We start from the raw sequence: 22,871 nt of genomic DNA, 5'->3' as shown, positions 1-22,871 counted from the left end.
ACTTACTGATATTGAAACAATGGTAACAATGGCTTACATTTCCACGGTGCTGTTTTATAACCTACAAAGAACTTTCACATCAGTGAGCTCATTTATTCTCATTACAACCTCTTGAGATAGGAAATAACATCCCCATTTTGAAGCTCAAAGAAATAAAGTAATTACTAAAATCTAGTCAGTATCAGAATCCAGATTTTCTAGCACAAAGTCTAGGTTTTTATACATAACATCACAGTATTTTTTAGAAACATGCCGTTTTAGAGTAAAGACTCAAGTTTGATGCAAAAACCCAAAATCGTAGCTCTCAAATTCCAAAATTCCATCTTAGTGAAAGTGCCATCTCTACTCTTCCTGTAATGTTCTTCCTTCACATCAACAGGCATCCAATATGAAAACATTTTTTTTTGGCCCTAGACTGTCCTGGACACAATCTCCATACCTGTAAAGCTCATATACTTCTGGCTGTTGGAGGTCTTCTTTGAGTTATAAAATTCCAACACATCCAGAACAGCCTGCGGGTTTTTCTTCTGCTCCGACTTAGTGATATTTGATGTCTGAAGCAAGCGGGCCCATTGCTCTGGCATCCCCTGTAAGAGAGATATATAAGGCTGTCAGCAAGGCACACAGTCACAGGGACCCTGAAGCAAATTCAGAACTAACTGTGGAGTGGAAGATTGGTTCAAGATGGGGAAGCAGAGGACGTGTGCTCACCTCCTCCTCCAACAGTTAGTTAGTTTAGCACAACTAACTGCTGAACAGTTAGCTAGTTTGCTGGAACCCATCAAAAAAAAATCCAAAGACAAAGGTGTAGCCGCAATGAGATCATAGGACAGGCACAATCACTGTAAAACCAAATCCAATATCCACCAGGTGGGAGACCCACAAACTGGAGAACAATTTTACCACACAGAAGTTCTGCCACTCTTGTGAAGATTCTGAGCCCTACGTCAGGCTTCCCAGACTAGGAGTCTGGCAATGGCACTAGGAAACCCCAGGGAATCTAACTTTGAAAGCCAATGAGATTTGACTACAGAACTTCCACAGGACTAGGGGAAACACACTCCACTTTTGGAGAGCACATACAAAACGTTGAGCCCAACAGGACCCAGGGAAAGGAGCAGAAACCCCACAGGAGAATGAACCAAACCTATCTGCTAGTGCTGTAGAGTCTCCTGAAGAGGCAAGGGGTGGCTGCGGCTCACGGTGACAAGGGCACTGGCAGCAGTACTACCCATTGGCATGAGCGCTCCTGCAGGCTGCCATCAGCCCTATCACAGAGCCTTTAGGTCCAGGGTTAGGTCACCTCAGGCCAAACAACAAACAGGGAGGGAACACAGTCCCACTCATCAGCAGACAAGTGGGTTAAAGTCGCTGCTCACAAAAGCAAAATCAAGAATACTATACCTCTTGAGATAGGAAATAACATTTAGATTTGACATGGAAATCAAAAGATTTAAAGACAAGCAAAAACTAAGAGAATTCAGCACCAGCAGACCCACTTTGCAACAAATGCTAAAGGAACTCCTCTGGGTGGGAAAGAGACTAGCAACTTTAAAAAAGAAAACTTCTATATATATGTATTGTTATATCAAAACCTCATGGGTGCAGCAAACCCAAAAACTACATTGTGTGTTAGTCACTCAGTCATATCCGACTCTTTGCAATGACAAGGACTGTAGCCTGCCAGGTTCCTCTGTCCATGGGATTCTCCAAGCAAGAATACTGGAGTGGATTGCCATTTCCTTCTCCAGGGGATCTACCTGACCCAGGGCTTCAACCAGGGTCTCCTGCATTGCAGGTAGATTCTATAGATACACATAAGCAAAAGAAAGATCACCCCAAACACAACACTAAAGATGGTAATCAAACCGCAAGAGAACAAAGGAGGAAGGGAAGAAAAAAGACCTATGAAAACAAACAGAATAATTAACAAAATGGCAATAGGAATATACATATTGATAATAGATTATATGTGCCAACCAAAACACAAAGACCGGCTGGGTAGATACAGAAACAAGACTCATATAGATGCTGTCTACAAGAGACTCTCTTCAGATCTAGGGATACATACAGACTGAAAGTGAGGGGTTAGAAGAAGGTATTCCATGGAAATCAAAATTAAAAGAAAACTGGAGTAGCAATACTCATACAAGACACAACAGACTTTAAAACAAAGACTGTTACAAGAGACAAAGAAGGACACTACATAATGATCAAGGGATGAATCCAAGAAGATATAAAAACTGTAAACATATATGTATTCAACATAGGAGCACCTCAATATATAAGGCAAATTTTAACAATTGTAAAAGGGGAAATCAATAGTAATGCAATAGTAGTGGAAATTCAGCATGACTAATTATTAGAGAAATGCAAATCAAAGCCACAATGAATATTACCTCACACCAGTCAGAATGGCCATCATCAAAAAATCCCCAAACAATAAATGCTGGAGATGGTGTGGAGAGAAGGGAACCCTCCTACACAGTTGGTGAGAATTTAAATTGGTACAGCCACTATAGAGAACAGTATGGAGGTTTAGTTTAAAAAACTAAAAATAGAGCTACCATATGACCCTGCAACCCCACTCCTGGGCATACATCCAAAGAAAAATATGATCTGAACGGATACATGTATTCCAATGTTCATTGCAGCACTGTTTACAATAGCCAAGAAATAGCCAAAAGAAGCAACCTAAATGTCTGACAGAGAAATGGATAAAGAAAATGTGGTATAGACAGACAATGGAATACTACTCGGCCATAAGAAAGAATGAAATAATCTCATTTGCAGCAACATGGATGGACCTACAGATTATTATACTAAGTGAAGTAACTCAGACAGAGAAATATCATATGATACCCCTTATATGCAGAACTTGAAAAGAAACAATACAATTAAACTTACTTACAAAATAGAAACAGACCCACAACCTTAGACAACAAACTTATGGTTACCGAGGGAAAGGATGGGGGGAAGGGATAGTTAGGGAGTTTGGGATCACCACCTACACACTGCTATATTTAAAATAGGTAACCAACAAGACCCTACTGTATAGCACAGGGAGGTCTGCTCAATGTTACATGGCAGTCTGGATGGAAAAGGAGTTTGGGGAAGAATGGATACATGTATATGTATGACTGAGTACCCCTGCTGTCCACCAGAAATTCACAACATTGTTAACTGGCTATCTGTCAGTTCAGTCGCTCAGTCATGTCTGACTCTTTGCAACCCCATGGACTGTATCACACCAGGCTTCCCTGTCCATCATCAATTCCCGGAGCTTGCTCAAACTCATGTCCATCCAGTCGGTGATGCTATCCAACCATCTCATCCTCTGTCATCCTATTCTCCTCCTGCCTTCAATCTTTCCCAGCATCAGCATCTTTTCTAATGAGTCAGCCCTTCGCATCAGATGGCTAAAGTATTGGAGCTTCAGCATCAGTCCTTCCAATGAATATTCAGGATTGATTTCCTTTAGGATTGACTGGTTTGATCTCCCTGCAGTCCAAGGGACTCTCAAGAATCTTCTCCGACACCACAGTTCAAGAGCATCAATTCTTCGGTGTTCAGCCTTCTGTATGGTCCAGCTCTCCCATCTATACATGACTACTGGAAAAAGTATAGCTTTGACTACACAGACCTCTGTTGGCAAAGTAATATCTCTGCTTTTTAATATGCTATCTAGGTTTGTCACAGCTTTCCTTCCAAGGAGCAAAACTCCAATATAAAATAAAAACAATTTTTTAAGTTTTTTTAAAAGAACTAACTTTGATAACTGATAGCAGCTAAAGATGAGTTTAGTCATTCCTTTCTCTGCTCTCAGAGCTTCTCACAGGCCTCTCTTACAAGACATCTTACTGTATCAGTTAACTTCTTGAGATGTTTGCTCCTCAACAGGCTATTCCTCCTTTAAAGCATGAACCTTATCTGATTTGTCTCTGGATCATCAATGCCCACCACAGAGTCCCTGCCAAAAGGCCACTTAACCGAGGTCTATTTAAGGAATGGAGATTTAAAGGCTTCTCTGGTACAATTCTGGAGGTGTAGAAACTGTCCCTCTCAAGAACATGAGAAGATAGTAATAGGGGTCTCAGGAAAAGATAGAGGCATCAGGAAGTCTGGAAAAGATTAAATTTAACAGTGCATAGCCAGAACTCTGAAAGACCAAATGTCTTTCTGTGACCCAAAACTTACTGTAAACTCGCCTGTGACAGCATCAAAACCAACATGAATCGTGTGCTCAAAATCTGAAGGAAGAGAAATCTCTGGCCGTTCCTTCTCCTTCTTTTTATTTGCTGCAAGAGAAACAGGAAAAAGGAGGTAAAAACAAGGATATGACTACATCTTTATTTATTTAGCTCTTTTGTTGAGCTCTAAGCTCTTTTAAAGGCCAAGGACTATGATACAAATTTACCTGTGTATTTACAGAGCCCAAAACCAGACCTAGATTGAAGTAGATGCTCAATTCATGATTAAAGGTTTAATTTTTCATTGAACTAAAGTAAGGCAGGAGCAGACAGAACATTTATCAAAATGTCTTAGTTTTACCACTAATGAGTCTGTTGATCCAGGGCAAGTAACTTCCTTTTTCTGAACCCTGGTTTCCCCATCTGCAAAATGAGAAGACTCAAGTAAATGGTCTCTAAAGAGCCTTCCAACCCAGACATCTTATATTCTATAAGCTTTTAAAACCTGCTTCTACCTTTTGATTCTTGATTATGCATCACTTTAAGGTTCTCCACATTATGGAATTTTAGATTTGGAAATTGTTTCTTAAAATGAGTATCTAATAATTAATCAAGTACACTGATTCAAGTTACTTTTTTCTATTATAATTGATTTACAATATTAGTTTCAGGTGAACCACACTGTAATTCAATATTTCTATAAACTATCCTCCATTTAAAGTTGTTATAAAATATTGGCTATATGCCCTGTACTGTAAAATATATCTCTGTATCTTATGTATTAATTCAAGTTCTTCATATGTAATAATATTCACTGTGGCCTCACAGCAACCTTATCAGTTAAGTACTATCATCCTTACTTTGCAGATAAAGATGCTGAAGCATAGAGACTAAGCTATTCGCCCAAGATCAAACGGTTAGTAACAGCAGCAGTCAGACTCAAATCTAGGCAGTCTGGCCCAGGCTCTAAGTTCTAAACCACTATTCTATGCTGCCTCCCTAGGCTAGGACCTCAAAGAATCATTAGCAGGTGTTCACTAAAGGTCTGCTGATCTGGCACAAAAAGCTTCAATATTTACAGAGTTATTGTGCCCTTGTCATACCCTTGTGTTCCCCCCAAATTCATATATTCTAACTCCCAGTACCTCATAGTATGATCTTATTTGGAAACAGAGCCATTGCAGATATAATTATTTAAAATATGATTAGGTCATGAAGTAGGTTCAGTCCCTAATCCTGTCAATGTCCTTATAAAAAGGGAATATTTGGAGACAAATGCACACAGGAGGAGATAAATGCAGAGATCAGAGCAGTGCTTCTTCAAGCCCAACAAATTTTTCCTCACAGCTCTCAGAAGGAACCAACCCTACGAACACCTTCATCTTGGACTTCCAGCCTCCAAAACTGAAAATTTCTTGTTTAAGCTTCGTGTTTGGGGTAATTTGTTGCAGCAGCACTAGCAAATTAATATAACCCTCTCCCAGCTAAAAAGAATTTCAGGTCTTGGTTATTAGCTAGACCTAGTCCACTGGATGGAGAAGGCACTGGCAACCCACTCCAGTACTCTTGCCTGGTAAATCCCATGGATGCAGGAGCCTGGTAGGCTGCAGTCCATGGGGTCACTAAGAGTTGCACATGACTGAGCAACTTCACTTTCCCTTTTCCCTTTCATGCATTGGAGAAGGAAATGGCAACCCACTCCAGTATTCTTGCCTGGAGGATCCCAGGGACGGAGGAGCCTGGCAGGCTGCAGTCTATGGGGTCTCACAGAGTCAGATACAACTGAAGAGACTTAGCAGCAGCAGCAGCAGCAGCAGTCCATTGGAGCCTCAATGCAATTTTGTAACAAGTAGGATAGTGATACTGGTGCCCATTTGACAGAAGAAACCAGAAGTTTCAAGAAGTTAAGTAGCCTTTCCAAGGTACAGAGCAAGTCAGCAGCAGATCTGGGGCCAGGATTGAGGTCTTCAGGCTCCCAGCCCCAAAGCCTTTGTATTCTGGCACTCCTCAGTCAGTTCAGTTCAGTCACTCAGTCGTGTCCGACACTTTGCGACCCCATGAATTGCAGCACGCCAGGCCTCCCTGTCCATCACCAACTCCCAGAGTTTACCCAAACTCACGTCCATCGAGTCGGTGATGCCATCCAACCATCTCCTCCTCTGTCGTCCCCTTTTCCTCCCGCCCCCAATCCCTCCCAGCATCAGAGTCTTTTCCAATGAGTCAGCTATTCGCATCAGGTGGCCAAAGTACTGGAGTTTCAGCTTCAACATCAGTCCTTCCAAAGAACACCCAGGGCTGATATCCTTTAGAATGGACTGGTTGGATCTCCTTGCAGTCCAAGGGACTCTCAAGAGTCTTCTCCAACCACAATTCAGAAGCATCAATTCTTCGGCGCTCAGCTTTCTTCACAGTCCAACTCTCACATCCATACATGATTACTGGAAAAACCATAGCCTTGACTAGACGGACCTTTGTTGGCCAAGTAATGTCTCTGCTTTTAAATATGTTATCTAGGTTGGTCATAACTTTCCTTCCAAGGAGTAAGCGTCTTTTAATTCATGGCTGCAGTCACCATCTGCAGTGATTTTGGAGCCCAGAAAAATAGTCTGACACTGTTTCCACTGTTTCCCCATCTATTTCCCATGAAGTGATGGGACCGGATGCCATGATCTTCATTTTCTGAATGTTGAGCTTTAAGCCAATTTTTTCACTCTCCTCCTGTCACTCCTACTATATATAAAATAGATAATGAAGACCTACAGCATAGCACAGGGAACTCTACTCAATACTCAATAATGGCCTACATGGGAAAAGAATTCAAAAAAGAGTGGGTATATGTATGTCAGATTCACTTTGCTATATACCTAAAACTCAACACAGCATTGTTAACCAACCCCAATAAAAAAAACCTTTTAATAAAATATTGAGTTGGAACAAATTTTCATTCAGGCTTTCCTCACCATCTTACAGAAAAATGCGAATGAATTTTTGGCCAACCCAATAAAAACTATAATTTCACACACACACACAATTCAATAATAAGAAAACAAACCGATGAACGACATAGGCAAAAGACATGAAGAGACACCTCACTAAAGAAGATATACAGACAGAAAAGATACTCAACATCATATTTCATTAGGGAACTGAAATTAAAACAATAAAAACCCCTACACACCTACTAGAATGCCAAAATCTGAAACTGACAACAGAAAATGTTAACAAGAATATGGAATAACAAGTATTTTCATTCATTAGAACTAGGGGTGCAAAATGGTTCAGTCACTTTGGAAGAAAGGTTGGCAGTTTCTCAAAAAATTAAACATACTCTTACCATACAATCCAGCATTCGTGCTCCTCCGTTATTTACCCAAAGGATCTGATAACTTATTCACACAAAAACTTGCACGTGGATGTCTGCAGCAGCTTTATTCATAACTGCCAAAACTTGGAAGCAACCAAGATGTCCTTCAGTAGATGAATGGATAAACTATGATACATCCAGAAAATGGAATATTTTTCAGCACTAAGAAGAAATGAGCTATCAAGCCATGAAAAGATAATGAGGAACCTTAAATCCACACTACTAGGTGAAAGAAACCAATCTGAAAAGACTACATACTACATGATTCCAACTATCTGACATCTGAAAAGTAAAACTATGGAGACAGTATAAGGATCAGTGTCGCCAGAGATGAGAGGGGAAGGAAGGATGAGTTACCAGAGCACAGAGAAATTTTGCTGCTGCTGCTGCTGCTAAGTTGCTTCAGTCGTGTCCGACTCTTAACGACCCCATGGACTTCAGCCCACCAGGCTCCTCCGTCCATGGGATTTTCCAGGCAAGAGTACTGGAGTGGGGTGCCATTGCCTTCTCCGAGAGAAATTTTAGGGTGATGAAAATATTTTGCATGATACTATAATATTGTGTGTGTGTATACATATACATATATATATTTATTCAACTCACAGATTCACAACACCAACAGTGAAGTCTCATGTAAAATATGGATGTGAAGCGAATATGATGTGCTGATGTAGGTTCATCTATTGTAACAAATGTACCACCTAAGGACAAGATGTTGATAGTGAGATTAGATGTGCATATGTGGGAGCAGAGTGTTTACAGGAAATCTGTGTACTTTCCACTCAATATTGCTGTGAATCTAAAGCTTCTATAAAAAATAAACTTTTTTATAAAGATTTTGAGAACTCTGCCCTACAGACTTATATCCTCTATCTCCCACTACAGGAAAACCTTGTTTTACTATGCTTGGAGTTATTATACTTCACAGTAACTAAGTACTTTTTACAAATTGACAATTTGTGGCAACCTTGCATTACCAGATGATGATTAACATACTTTAGTGATTAAAGTATTTTTCACTTAAGGTATGTACACTGTTTATTTAAAAATAGATGTTCATTTAATAGACCACAGTACAGTGTAAACGTAACTTTTATATTCACCTAACAGAAGCAGAAGATATTAATAAGAGGTGGCAAGAATACACAGAAGAACGTACAAAACAGATCTTCATGACTCAGATAATCACGATGGTGTGATCACTGACTTAGAGCCAGACATCCTGGAACATAAAGTCAAGTGGGCCTTAGAAAGCATCACTACAAACAAAGCTAGTGGAGGTGATGGAATTCCAGTTGAGCTATTTCAAGTCCTGAAAGATGATGCTGTGAAAGTGCTGCACTCAATATGCCAGCAAATCTGGAAAATTCAGCAGTGGCCACAGGACTGGAAAAGGTCAGTTTTCATTCCAATCCCAAAGAAAGGCAATGCCAAAGAATGCTCAAACTACCGCACAATTGCACTCATCTCACACACTAGTAAAGTAATGCTCAAAATTCTCCAAGCCAGGCTTCAGCAATATGTGAACCGTGAACTTCCAGATGTTCAAGCTCGTTTTAGAAAAGGCAGAGGAACCAGAGATCAAATTGCCAACATCCGCTGGATCATGGAAAAAGCAAGAGAGTTCCAGAAAAACATCTATTTCTGCTTTATTGAGTATGCCAAAGCCCTTGACTGTGTGGATCACAATAAACTGTGGAAAATTCTGAAAGAGATGGGAATACCAGACCACCTGACCTGCCTCTTGAGAAATCTGTATGCAGGTCAGGAAGCAACAGTTCAAACTGGACATGGAACAACAGACTGGTTCCAAATAGGAAAAGGAGTACGTAAAGGCTGTATTTTGTCACCCTGTTTAAACTTATATGCAGAGTACATCATGAGAAACGCTGGACTGGAAGAAACACAAGCTGGAATCAAGATTGCCAGGAGAAATCTCAATAACCTCAGATATGCAGATGACAGCACCCTTATGGCAGAAAGTGAAGAGGAACTCAAAAGCCTCTTGATGAAAGTGAAAGAGGAGAGTGAAAAAGTTGGCTTAAAGCTCAACATTCAGAAAACGAAGATCATGGCATCCAGTCTCATCACTTCATGGGAAATAGATGGGGAAACAATGGAAACAGTGTCAGACTTTATTTTTGGGGGCTCCAAAATCACTGCAGATGGTGACTGCAGCCATGAAATTAAAAGACGCTTACTCCTTGGAAGAAAGTTATGACCAAACTAGATAGCATATTCAAAAGCAGAGACATTACTTTGCCAACAAAGGTCCGTCTAGTCAAGGCTATGGTTTTTCCTGTGGTCATGTATGGATGTGAGAGTTGGACTGTGAAGAAGGCTGAGCGCCGAAGATTTGATGCTTTTGAACTGTGGTGTTGGAGAAGACTCTTGAGAGTCCCTTGGACTGCAAGGAGATCCAACCAGTCCATTCTGAAGGAGATCAGCTCTGGGATTTCTTTGGAAGGAATGATGCTAAAGCTGAAACTCCAGTACTTTGGCCACCTCATGCGAAGAGTTGACTCATTGGAAAAGACTCTGATGCTGGGAGGGATTGGGGGCAGGAGGAGAAGGGGACGACAGAGGATGAGATGGCTGGATGGCGTCACTGACTCGATGGACATGAGTCTGGGTGAACTCTGGGAGTTGGTGATGGACAGGGAGGCCTGGCGTGCTGCGATTCATGGGGTCGCAAAGAGTCGGACACAACTGAGTGACTGAACTGAACTGGAAATCAGAAAAATTCATGTGACTCCTTTTACTGTGATGCTCACTCTATTGAGGTAGTCAGAACTAAACCCACAGCATCTCCAAGGCATACTTGTACTTATGAAAATACAGTCTTCACCAAATACACTGAACCAGTGGTAATGGTCCACCATTAGCACATAATGTGCTCTTCCACACCTCTTGACTTTGTCTCTAGTTACTCCCTTTGCCTGTAAATCCTGTCTTTTCCTTTCCCTTCTCTTGCCATGCCACCACACAAACCCTTTCCTTTATCCTTGTCAGGTCTCAGCTTAAAGGTCATCTCTTCTGTGAAGTCTTCTCTCATCTCTGCACTGGGGTGTTCACCTTCCCCTCTGTTCCCACATCCATGATAGTTATTGCCTACTTTCAGAGTTTACTTTTCTAAGCAGACTCAGTTCTAAGTGCAGGGATCATGTCCAGCTTATCACGAACCCCAACAGCTAGCAAAATCCAGGTATAAAATAGGTGCTCAGACACTGAGTGAAGAAAGGAACAAATGATCAGACACCTAACTCAACCCGGCAAGGAATCTAAGGAATCTGCCTAAGACATGCAAATTCTCTCCAGGGCAGGATTATATGTTTCATTTTTACCAGCTCTGACCTGAAGTACACAATCCTGTTTTAAAATCCTGTTCTGTGGTAGCTCAACACACTGGCCAAAAGATATTCTGAAGTCCTAATGTCTTCAATAGACCCAACACAACCCTAAAGAAAGGCAGTTTTTGGCCTAGGTGGGAGCTAGGGAAGGAGAGGACAAAAAGGTCTAAAAAATCAAGGCCAGTTTTGCCTCTACTATACCACATAGTCCAGGTTGTCAGCTTTCTCATCTGAAAAATGTGGAAAATGAACTAGATGATCTTAAGTGCCCTTTGAGCTCCTACATTCCAAATGTCTATGAAAACAGAAAGATCAGCACTCTCAAAGCCCTGTAACTACATCTCTTCCTGACACAGCATCCCACAGTTTTAATAGGTACTTCATATATATCATCTCATATAATCACCACAATCCTGAGAATCAATTTTTACTTGGAGACTATGAAACTGAAATATGGACTTCTCTACAGTTATGGAAGTAATTTAAATTTTTAAAAATGTGGCTTCAGAGCCAAGGCCCTTTTCTACTACTTTACCCCCTCTAAACAATTTCAAGCTGCATCAAGAAAACTTCCTGTTATGAAGAGGAGAAATAACATTAAATAAGAGTTAACACATATAAGATACTAGAATATTTTCCTTAATTGTCATAATCCTATGGGATATATTATTACCACTGTCATTTTACAGATGAGGAAACTTAAAAGCAGTTAAATAATTTGCTCAAACTTATACAGCTAGTAAGAGATGAATTTGAACCCAGGTCTGATTCCAAAGGTTCTTCCCTTAGTATCTTAATGAGAACCATTTGCCTACATTCCAACTGCTAGGGTTTAAGCTATTTTTACATTTGGCAATTTTCCTTCCAGAAGCAGATGCTTTGTGAAAGGGAAGGGCTTGCTATGGCCCAAATTAAGCATTCATTTATGACATAAGTCCATCTGTCTTACTCATAGCTAGAATGCACTGGGCATGTTGCAAGGCTTTAGAATTGCTTTCTGTTCCTAAATTTCTCCTGATCTAGTCAGTCAAAAGATTGTAGGGAAGAACACTTTTACATTATTTTTATGTTTTACTTAGATTTTTGTTTTCCAGATATAATATTTTTATATGTTATTTCTATGATATGTTATTAATATGCCATATAATATACCCACCACAGGCACAGAATTTCAAAAGGAACCTTGGTAATAGAAACAAAGAGAGTGTTTCACAGGATGAACAGTCTATAGAAAAGAACCCCTGGGAAATGAAATCACTTAACACTTGAACATATAAAGAATATCTGAGATTAGTAGTTTCAAGAGGCTTATCATTTTGGCCTCAGCTTCAAATATTGAGTACTTGTTCCAGAGATCTAGGCCCATGTCCAGAGCTTAGAGTTCTGCCTCTGACATTACAGAGAACTCTTGAGAACTTCTTGGGAAACCTTTCCTTGGGTCTGCTTAGTCCTAGGGCACAAAATTTTTTAATGTGGCCCCCTCCAAGAGCCCTGTCTAAACCAACTGGAAATACAGCCTACATACAAGAAGAGAAAGGTATTTTCCCAGGACCACTCTTCATTCTTGGAGGAACTTCATAAGAGTTGTTATTTTGTACATCTCAAACAACTTTAAGGTGTTAATCACAGATTTCAAAAGAAAACCATGACAGCAAGCAATAATAGCCACAAAATTACTACCAACTGTTAATAAAGCTTCAGTTTGAATCTTTAGTATTAATAACCCAATCAGGGACTTCCCTGGTGGTCCAGTGGCTAAGACTTTCTGCTCCCAATGCAGAGGCCCCCGGGTCCCATGCCTGGTCAGGGAACTAGATCCTACATGCCACAGCTAAGAGCCAATGAAGAAAAATAAATAAATAAATATTTTAAAAATAATAATAATCCATTCAACAACTCTAATAGGTAAATATTATTATGTACCCATACTACAGGTTGATTTCCCACGTGGCTCAGATGATAAAGTGCCTACCTGCAATGCAGAAGACCCGGGTTTGATCCCTGGGTCAGGAAGATCCCCTGGAGAAGGAAAGGCAACCCACTCCAGTACTCTTGCCTGGAAAATTCCATGGACGGAGGAGCCTGGTAGGCTACAGTCCATGGGGTCGCAAAGAGTCGGACACGACTGAGCGATTTCACTTACACAGGTTAGATAATTGAGATGAAGAAAGGTAGAGCCAAAGGTCACAAAGTCAGGGATGGTCAATGGTAATAACCTCAAGGGCCTGAACTCCAACATAGCTTCTTCTACAAGCACTGTGTCTTCCCTATATTGCAGACTAAGTGAATATGAATGGATGTCATTAAACGCAAATTTGTTTTAAAATAAGTTAAAAGAACTAAACAAATCAGTTCTACCAAAGGCATTAGTCTGAACATCTATAGGATGGGAGCCTTCAAATAGTACATTGGTGTCTGAGGACTTAGAAAAATTAAAGAGCCAGTCCAGAAATTGAGACAATATTTCAAATGCCAAACTCCATGCAACTATGTATCATATGACCTTGGGCAAGTCCTTGACTCTCTGAGCACAAAAGTATCACAGCTGTAGAGTGGAAAGGTCCCTGGAATCATAGAGAAGAGCTACAATTACACATCAGCCACTCCTAAGTAGACCTTCAGTTCAGTTCAGTTCAGTTCAGTCGCTCAGTCGTGTCTGACTCTTTGCAACCCCATGAATCACAGCACACTAGGCCTCCCTGTCCATCACCAACTCCCGGAGTTCACCCAGACTCACATCCATCGAGCCACCTTGGTTAAGTTATTTAAACTGAGTTACCTCAGTTTGCTGTCTACGAAGTGAAATATTTATCTCCATGAAAAACTGGTATATTTCACAACCATCAAAGCTCCTAATATAATAAGTGAGCCAAAGAACTGATGGTCTAAAATTGCGGTGCTGGAAAAGACTCTTGAGAATCCCCTGGACAGCAAGGAGATCAAACCAATCAATCCTATAGGAAATCAACCCCAAATATTCATTGAATGGACTGATACTGAAGCTGAAGCTCCAATACTTTGGCCACCTGATGCAAAGAGCTGACTCACTGGAAAAGACCCCAATGATGGAAAAGATTGAAAAGGCAAAAGGAGAAGAGGGCAGCAGAAGATGAGATGTTAGATAGCATCACCAACTCAATGGACATGAATCTGAGCAAACTCTGGAAGACAATGGAGGAGAGTGGAGCCTGGTGTGCTGTAATCCATGGGATTGCAAAGAGTCAGACACAACTGAGCGACTGAATAACAACAAATGTGATGCTTATTACTATTGTGTTAGTACTATTTGTTATTTCTACATTTATTACTATTATTATTTTAAGGATCAACTAAGATAAAGAGAATGCATGTGCTTTATAAAAGCTAAAGAGCTTTATAAACATAAATTATTATTAATAAAGGAAAGTGTCAGAGTAGGGTTTACCCACCCACTCATTAAGACAGAGAAATTATGACTGAGGAAAAAGAACAAATCACCTGATTTCATGAAACCAGATATCACAGACTTACAGAAATAAAGTGCAAAAAGAAGTCTGCAACCCCATCCATCCTAATATTAATATTAACCCTATCTTTGGCTAATTCCATTTGACTTCCTGATAGCATGGGAAATAAGGCTGACATTGCAAAATCCGAAGTTGCAATACAGCTATCCAAGTTCCAGCACAAATCATTGACTTTTTTTTTTAAGATTTATTTTTAAGAAGCCCCTCTCATGGGTTCAGCTGAGCTAATCTGAGCTCAAGGCAGTAAAACACTCCAAACTTGGAGAGATAAACACTGATGTAGTCCAGTTTTAAAATTAACTTAGCTAAACTCTTCCCAAGCTTGGAGAATTCCACTTTGGTTGTGAAAATGCAGCCAGAAAAAAATTCCAAACTAAATGCTGAAGAACTTCTTAGAATAAACCAAAGGCTCCATCCAGATCCTAACCACAGGAACCAGACTTTCCCACATGGAATTCTGCAACTCAGCGCCACCTATCACAGGCCCTCAATTACAGCTTCTCACAATCATTTATGCATCCCTCCAGGCACACACTAAACCCATGGTGGAGGTCAGCATTAGGTAATGAGTACAGACATTCTACCCATTGCTAGCTCAAGTCTCAACCACTAATGCAGCCCACACAGAACTCTTCTTTCTCTTCTCCAAATCCCCTTAGACCCCAAGACTGTGTGCCTGCTCAGTCACTTCAGTTGTCTCCGACTTTTTGCAACCCTATGGACTATAGCCTGCCAGGCTCCTCTATGGAAATTCTGGCTCCAAAAGTATTAGTAGGACCCATGCATCTGTATTTCAAAAAAGAACCATGAATGAGTCAGACGTGCAATCTGGGTTGGGAACAATTAACAGATAGTATTCTGTGATGTGGCAGATACTTAACAAAGATTTAGTTTCACACTCATTCCTTCCACCTTCCAGCTGTTAAGACCTTGATCAATTTACTTTTCTCTAAGCTTTAGCCTCTCCAATCGAAAATGAGTTGTTATAGATACCAAATCAAACAGGAAATGAGGTTTCCCTTTAAAAAAATATTCGTATTTCGGTAGTGTTTTAGTTTAAAAAATGCTTTTACATCCACTACATGAAATGACAATAGCCTACTCATAATATGGGATGACTGGGAATTATAATTATTCCCACCTTACAGTTAAGGATACAGGGATTAAAATCAACAGGTAAAAGGACAAAAAAAAAAAAAAAAAAATCACAGATTTAATAAATGTTAGAGGTAGGACTCAATTCAGGTTCTCTAAGTTCAATTCTAGCTCATTACTCTGTGTAGCAGGTATAAAGTTTCAAATAATTTACGGAGAGCATACTACTTCAAAGACTGCCAACACTGCTATGTATCCTTCTAGGATTGTTAAGCACAAAGCTGCAGGTCAACAAATGCCTATTGGTTGAATGAAATCAAGCTGAATAAAATTTCCAAACAAAGGGGAAAAACTCATTTATTTCATTTTGATGTATGCATTAATTACAGCCGTCTAATAGGGCTTCCCAGTGGCTCAGACGGTAAAGAATCTGCCTGCAATGCAGGGGACCTGGGTTTGATCCCTGGGTTGGGAAGATCCCTTGGAGGAGGGCATGACAACCCACTCCAGTATTCTGGCCTGGAGAATCTCCATGGACAGAGGAGCCTGGTGGGCGACAGTCCAAAGGGTCACAAAGAGTTGAACATGACTGAGTGACTCAGCACAGCACAGCAAAGTATTAATGCAAAGGAGTAAAACCTATGTGTTTAGGGTATGTATAGAAAATCCAAAATTAGGGAGTGAAAAAGAGGCCACTAGATCATTTCACAAGAACTTCTCATAACGATATGCTTTCTACCTCTATGCTTTGAACTTATAGAAAACTTCTATGCTTTGATCTTGAGCTATGAGTTTTATTTTCAGACCAGATTTGGCCTAGGCTTACTCAACGAGGATTTCTAGAAGAACCTCTGCATCTACAGCTTTATTGCTGATCAAAATACTTCACAATGGCCTAGTTTTGTTTCCCATAATATACAACCTGATCCAACTTCACATTTATATCTCATTTATATAATTATAGGATTTCAAAACTGTAAGAGACTATATTTCAACTTGTTTGATGAATTTTTTATTTTTTATTACTTTTTATTGAATGAAAGATTCTTTAAATTCTATAGCACTTTATGATTTTCAAAGGTTTCACACACATGATTTCATATGTGTTGTTCCATAACAACCCTCTTCCTTCTCCCTACTGGTATCATATTGTGGTCCCTATATCTGTGTGGCTGTAATATTTTAGATGAAGGCACTAAGTTCACAGATAATACCTGACCTAAACCAGGCAGCCAATCTATGAGAGAACCAAGACTATAACAATATCTAGATATCTACCTCCCCATTCAATACATAAGGTCATCCCCTCAGTTCCCAATGATGTCTAAATGGCTCCATCAGCTGTTGTTTTTTTTTAAACAGAGTTTTACTGAGATAAAATCCACATACTATAAAATTCACTCAGAGTATAAAATTCAATGGGTCAATATGTTCACAGACCTGGAGAACCATCCCCACAATCAATTTTAGAACATTCTCTTCACCCAAAAGGAAACCCCTGAGAAACTACTGTATGGCACAGAGAACTCTACTCACTGCTCTGTGGTGGCCTATATGGGAAGGAAACCAAAAAAGAGGGGATATATGTGTATCTTTAGCTGATTCACTTTGTGTACAATAGAAACTAACACAAGACTGTAAAGCAACTATACACCAATAAAAAGTAAAAACAGAAACTCCACACCTCTTAGCCATCACTCCCTAATCCCATTCACCGACTCCTACAACCCTAGACAACACTCTTTTACTTTTTATCTATGAGTTTGCCTGAATAATTCATATAAACAGAATTATATAATATATGGTCCTTTGGGACTGGTTTCTTTCACCAGTTTTCAACGTTCACCCATCTTGTAGTATGGATCGGGGCTTCATTTCTTTGTTACCAAATATTATTTCTTTGTATAGATAGATATATAACATTTTATTTACCCATTCATCCTCAATGAATATTTGAGCTGCTCCTGCTTTTTGGCTATTATTAATAATGCTGCTATAAATATTCATGTACAAGTTATTGTGTTGACATAATTTTTCATTTCTAGGTCATATGGGTAACTCCTTATTTTTTTTTATATAAGTTCCTTATCAGATATATGATTTGGGAGTTTTTCTCCCATTCTGTGGGTTATCTTTTCACTTTCTTGATGAAGCACAAAAATGTTAAATCCCAACCTTTCCTAGACACAGGAAACTAAAAGTCAAAGGAGTTAACTGACATACTTAAGGTTAGAGAGCTATTAAGTGATGAATCCAGGATCTGAACCAGGGCTTCCTAAGTGAGAAGCTCATGATAACTATTTGCAGACAAAACGGCAATTTTTTCAGCATGCCATAAAAACAAAGCCCTACAAACGTGGCTGAGAACTTTACTTCATTTCAACAGCCACTTACATATTTGGGTGGTCAGACCAAAGTCATTTATTCATGTGGACATCCAACCCTCTATTTCACTATCTTATTCATAGGGTATCAGTGACTTCATTAGATACACTGTTAAAGTACTGATTATTCTAAAAGCTTTATTCATAAAGAGGAAATGAGCCCTGGCTGCACTACATGGTTTGTGGGAACTTAGTGCCCCTACCTGGGATTGAACCCAGGCCTCCAATGAAAGTGTCAAGCCTTGACTGCAAGTGTCAAGCCTTAACCACTGGACTGCCAGGGAATCAGAGAATTCCCTAGCATTACTTCTTCTTAGTGAAGTCATGCTAAGGCCTACTTTTTTTACCTCAGCTATTACTTGTCATTCTTACTGATGTTTAATGCTTAAATCTGGGTTTAAATCTAGGACATATGACTAAAGAAGAGGCAATCAAAAAATCTGGAAAGAAGACCTTCCAAATGAAACCAGTTTGGGGAGAAAAAATTTCCAAATGAAGACATTTCAATATTTCTTATATTTTGTGAGGTCATAAACAGTTATGAACTTAAAAAATAAGTAAATTCAGATTGACTAAGATCTAGCAACAGCATAATTATTTTCCTCAAATTTTGCTCAGATATAATTAATAGAGGATAAAAATGGGTCTATTTTCTATTTGACTTCAGTCATGTCAGGAAAAAAGACAAAGAAACTATTTAATGAGAAAAGAGGGGGTTAAAAGAACATTAAGTGAAAGAAGCAACAAATATTTTATTCAGGTTACCAAAAAAAAAAAAAATTAAGTATACAAATGATGAGAAAGAAATGAAATACTATACTTTTATCTCCAGGTAAGATGGCTCGGTAAAATCGGTCCTTTTTTTTCTTTTCCTCTGGGTTTGGTGGCAGAGGTTTGGAACCGTGGTTTAGGGTTCCAGCGTCTTTGCTGCCAGCTCCAATCATAGTGCTGGTATTTCTCATCGGAGGGGCTGGAGGTTTGTCTTGAATGTCTAGGCCGTTATTTGACATCGTCACCACCAGCAGCAGCTACTGGAATCAGAAAGAAGAACATACCTCTTTATTTTTGAGCAAAAGGAAATACATTTTGGAAATTTTAGAAAAATCCAAATTTTACAACCCTTCCTCCAGGACTCACCTCAAGCCCTTCTACTACATTCCATGACTACTGCTGTCTTATTTAGTTCACCATACTCAAAGATGGAATACCTACTCAGTCCTAAGCACTGCTGAAAATTCACAAGGTTCTTGCTTTTCTCTTCATTCTCCTATTCTAAGGCATTCGAAAGTACAAAAAACCACAATGATGTGGTTTAAAAGGCAGAAATTTGGCCTAGCTAAACTGAGTATGAATCCATGTGCTACGGACAGGCTTTAGAGAAATTCCTTAATCACTTGGTTTCCATTTATACATCACATGAAGATTAAATAAAAATGCCAACAGCATTCCACATAGTGAGTTCTCTGCCAAGTCTTAATTTCGTTGCCTTAGAAAAATCATTCCTTCTCTGGTAGGAACCGCATCACTATATCAAAGGTCAGTAATACTGCTGGCTTTGTAAATGGTTTTACTGAAACACTGTCACATCCATTCATTTACATATTTTCTATGGCTTCTTTCATGTTCCAATGGCAAAGCCGAGTAGCTGTAACAGACCTAAAATATTTAGGTTGTTCACAAATCTAAAATATGTGCTATATGGTCCTTTACAGGACAAGTTTGCTGACCCATGACCTTTATCATCATTTCTCTAGGATCTCCTTCCAGTAAAATTGGACCTTGTTCTAAATGTACGATGATCAACGCATAACCATTTTATACTGTACAGCACTGAATTTATAAGCAATTTCTAATGCTTCTGAGAAATAGAAGGAATAAAATCTACAAGAAAGTGGGAAAAATCCCCATCACATGGAATCAATAGTTTTAATGAAGATAGATATTATTACCTTAAATAGGCTTGACAATAGATATAAATATATCCAGAGTTAATAAAGTTTTTCATTATTCTTCCATACTACAATGGAAATTATATCTTTAACCATGACTATTTAGAATGTATGCTCCTTAGAGTCAAATACAACAGTGCTTTAGAAACTAGTTTCTAATTATTAAAAAAAAAAAAAAGCATAATAATCACCAAGAACTTTTCAGAAATACAAATGTATTTGTTTGACCCCCATAAATTCTGATTTAGTATGGTTGACCATAATTAAGGCCAAAATTTTATAATTTTAAAACTGAGTGATCCCAGTGACTACCAGAATTGAATACCACTGCTTTAGAAGTCAATTACTTCAATGCTATGGACAAAATTGATGAATTAGGGTACTGGAGAAGACTCCTGAGAGTCCTTTGGACTGCAAAGAGATCAAACCAGTCAATCTTGAAGAAAATCAACCCTGAATATTTATCAGAAGGACTGATGCAGAAGCTGAATCTCCAATACTCTGGCCACCTGATGAGAAGAGCCAACTCACTGGCAAAGACCCTGATGCTGGGAAACATTAAGGGCAGGAGGAGAAGGGGCAATAAAGGATGAAATGGTTAGATGACCAACTCGATGGACATGAACCTGAGCAAACCTCAGGAGACAGTGAAGGATAGGGAATCCTCGTGTGCGGCACTCCATGGAGTCGCAAAGATCAGACACAACTTAGCGACTGAACAACAACAAATGGACAAAATCTACAGTAGTCTTTTTAACATTTTCTAATAAATGCAAAGCTAAATGATCCCTCGCATCCATTTTTTCCCCAATCCTTTCTCCACATGTCATCAATGACCTTAAAACACTCACACTCTACTCAAAACCCTTCAGTAACATTCCAAAATAAAAGCTAAAGTTTCTTGGCTTGCTTTTGAAGGCCCTTCCATTATTTAACCCGTTCTACCCATCAGCTTCATTTCCCACCACTACCACTCCCTCTAATTCCCCTTACATTCTAGCCATACCCAACTTCTCTAACTTCTTTAAATATACTGCAGCTTTCACACTTTCATTCCTTTGCACATGCTGTTCCCTCTGCTTAGAATGCCAACTTTCCTATCCTCAAATTCACTCATCCTTCAACTGCTATTTCTTCTAAGAAGCCCTTTTGAAATGTTCTCATCTTCAAGAAGTGAAGGTCCCCTCCTCCGGACCCCCAAGGCAATGGGTATATTTCCAGGTTATCACATTTATTTTTACTATTATAATTATCTTCACCAGAAGCCAGACGATACCCAGAGGTCAGGCACGATTTTGTCACCTTTGCAATCCAGAAGAGTCTAGTATAATATCTGACTCACGGTGGATTCAATAAATATTTTTATTAATCAAAAGTTTGACAGAGATATATACCTTGCCTTAAGGAGTTCAGTACAGATGAAATTTTAAGGTCCTTCACAGTCTGATAATGAACTGCCTCACAAACTAAGTCAACATATCTGAACACAGCTTACAGTCAAATTACACTTCAGAAATCTCTGTTCTCTTGAATTTGTCAAGTAGTCTCTTACCCTCCTCTTGCCCCATCCCACTTCCCACCACCTAATGCTTCTTGTCGATGATTCCTCTCTCTTCTGACTGATGAAAACTTTACTCATCTTTTAAGGCCAAATCAAACTTCATCTATTTATATAATTCATCCTGACCTACCTCTGGCAAACCAACTGCTCCTTACTTCTCTTTTTGAACAAAAGAAATCAAGTAGCAAGGATAATCTTGTTAATCTAGAGCAACTCTCTGGGTGGTCCACTTTTTATCCATTTCTTCCAGTTTTATTTTGCAGATCTGCCTTCATTTTCCCTCCCAAACCCCAACACAAGTCCCTCAGTTCCCCCAAAGAGAATTTCTACCAGCTCAGTTCTCAAGTATACCTTCCCACTGCAGACTGCCAGTTCCAAAATTACACTCCCTGCAGCCACCTGATACCCTCAGCAGGCCCTTCTTTGCCTCTTAAGTCCTTCAGCCAAAAGCTTCATTGAATATCACTCCTTTTTCAGGATCACAACCCAGGAACATGTCAAGAAAGGCTACAATCTTTCTGATAACACTTTTCTTCATTTTTCAGTTCTTCCACTGTGTTTGCTAAAGCTGAAACTCCAATACTTTGGCCACCTGATGCAAAGAGCTGACTCATTTGAAAAGACCCTGATGCTGGGAAAGATTGAGGGCAGGAGGAGAAGGGGGTGAAAGAGGATGAGATGGCTGGATGGCATCACTGACTCGATGGACGTGAGTCTGAGTGAACTCCGGGAGTTGGTGATGGACAGGGAGGCCTGGTGTGCTGCAGTTCACGGGGTCGCAAAGAGTCAGACACAACTGAGCAACTGATGTGAAGTGAAGTGACTGTGTTTGGAAAACTCCTGGTGGTAGATCTCCACTTTCCAAAGTATTCTCAATTATTAAAACCTAAAATCTATTGTTGGAATACAACCTTTGAATCCTTTGTACAGCATTTCAGCCCACGTCATCTAGCCCATACTTGAAAACCTCCAGTGATAAGAAATCTACAGTCTCACAAGTCAGCTTATTCTATCTTCAGTTATCTCATTTAGAGAGTTTTCATTTATATTAAGTTTTTATCTTCTCACACTGAATTGCAATTTGTTTATACATTCACCTCTCCCTACAATTCTCATTCCTGGCAGACTTAAGATTATAAACTCAAGAACAAACTTCAGTCATTTCACAATCCCCAATACCAGTAAAGACTCGGTGAACAAATGAACAAACAAGTGACCAATAAAATAACAACAAATGAACAAATAAACACTACGTGCACCTATTATTCCTAAATCCTATCTCAGGGCCACTCAGAAAGGCCTATTGCATCTTACTCAGACAGAAATTTAGGTACCTGAAATCCTCTCTCAAGTCTCCGCCAAAATCTATTTTCTCAATGCTAAACATTGCCAGTACTTTCAACAATACTCACAGAACACAAGTATGTGCTTTTTTGAACCTTCCCTTTGAACATACTTGGACTTAGTATTTC

General features: G+C 39.4%; 1 protein-coding gene across 6 annotated transcripts in view; it reads right to left on the bottom strand.

Annotated features, from left to right (window-relative positions):
• PAK1 (p21 (RAC1) activated kinase 1) overlaps positions 1 to 22,871 on the bottom strand; it is a 161,239-nt gene that overhangs the window by 58,603 nt on the left and 79,765 nt on the right. For 4 of the 6 annotated variants that reach the window (XM_010820835.3, XM_015461133.3, XM_024987207.2 and 1 more), the window contains 3 exon segments: positions 18,710 to 18,920; positions 4,198 to 4,298; positions 440 to 587 (listed from right to left, as the gene is read on the bottom strand). In XM_010820835.3, the coding sequence (XP_010819137.1) occupies positions 440 to 587; positions 4,198 to 4,298; positions 18,710 to 18,899 (439 nt within the window). In that variant the 5' untranslated portion in view covers positions 18,900 to 18,920. 6 annotated transcript variants of the gene reach the window in all.

This window comes from Bos taurus, chromosome 29 (genome assembly GCF_002263795.3).
Source record: "Bos taurus isolate L1 Dominette 01449 registration number 42190680 breed Hereford chromosome 29, ARS-UCD2.0, whole genome shotgun sequence".
In the NCBI taxonomy this organism is placed as follows: Eukaryota; Metazoa; Chordata; class Mammalia; order Artiodactyla; family Bovidae; genus Bos; species Bos taurus.
This window is presented reverse-complemented; position numbering and strand designations above follow the sequence as displayed.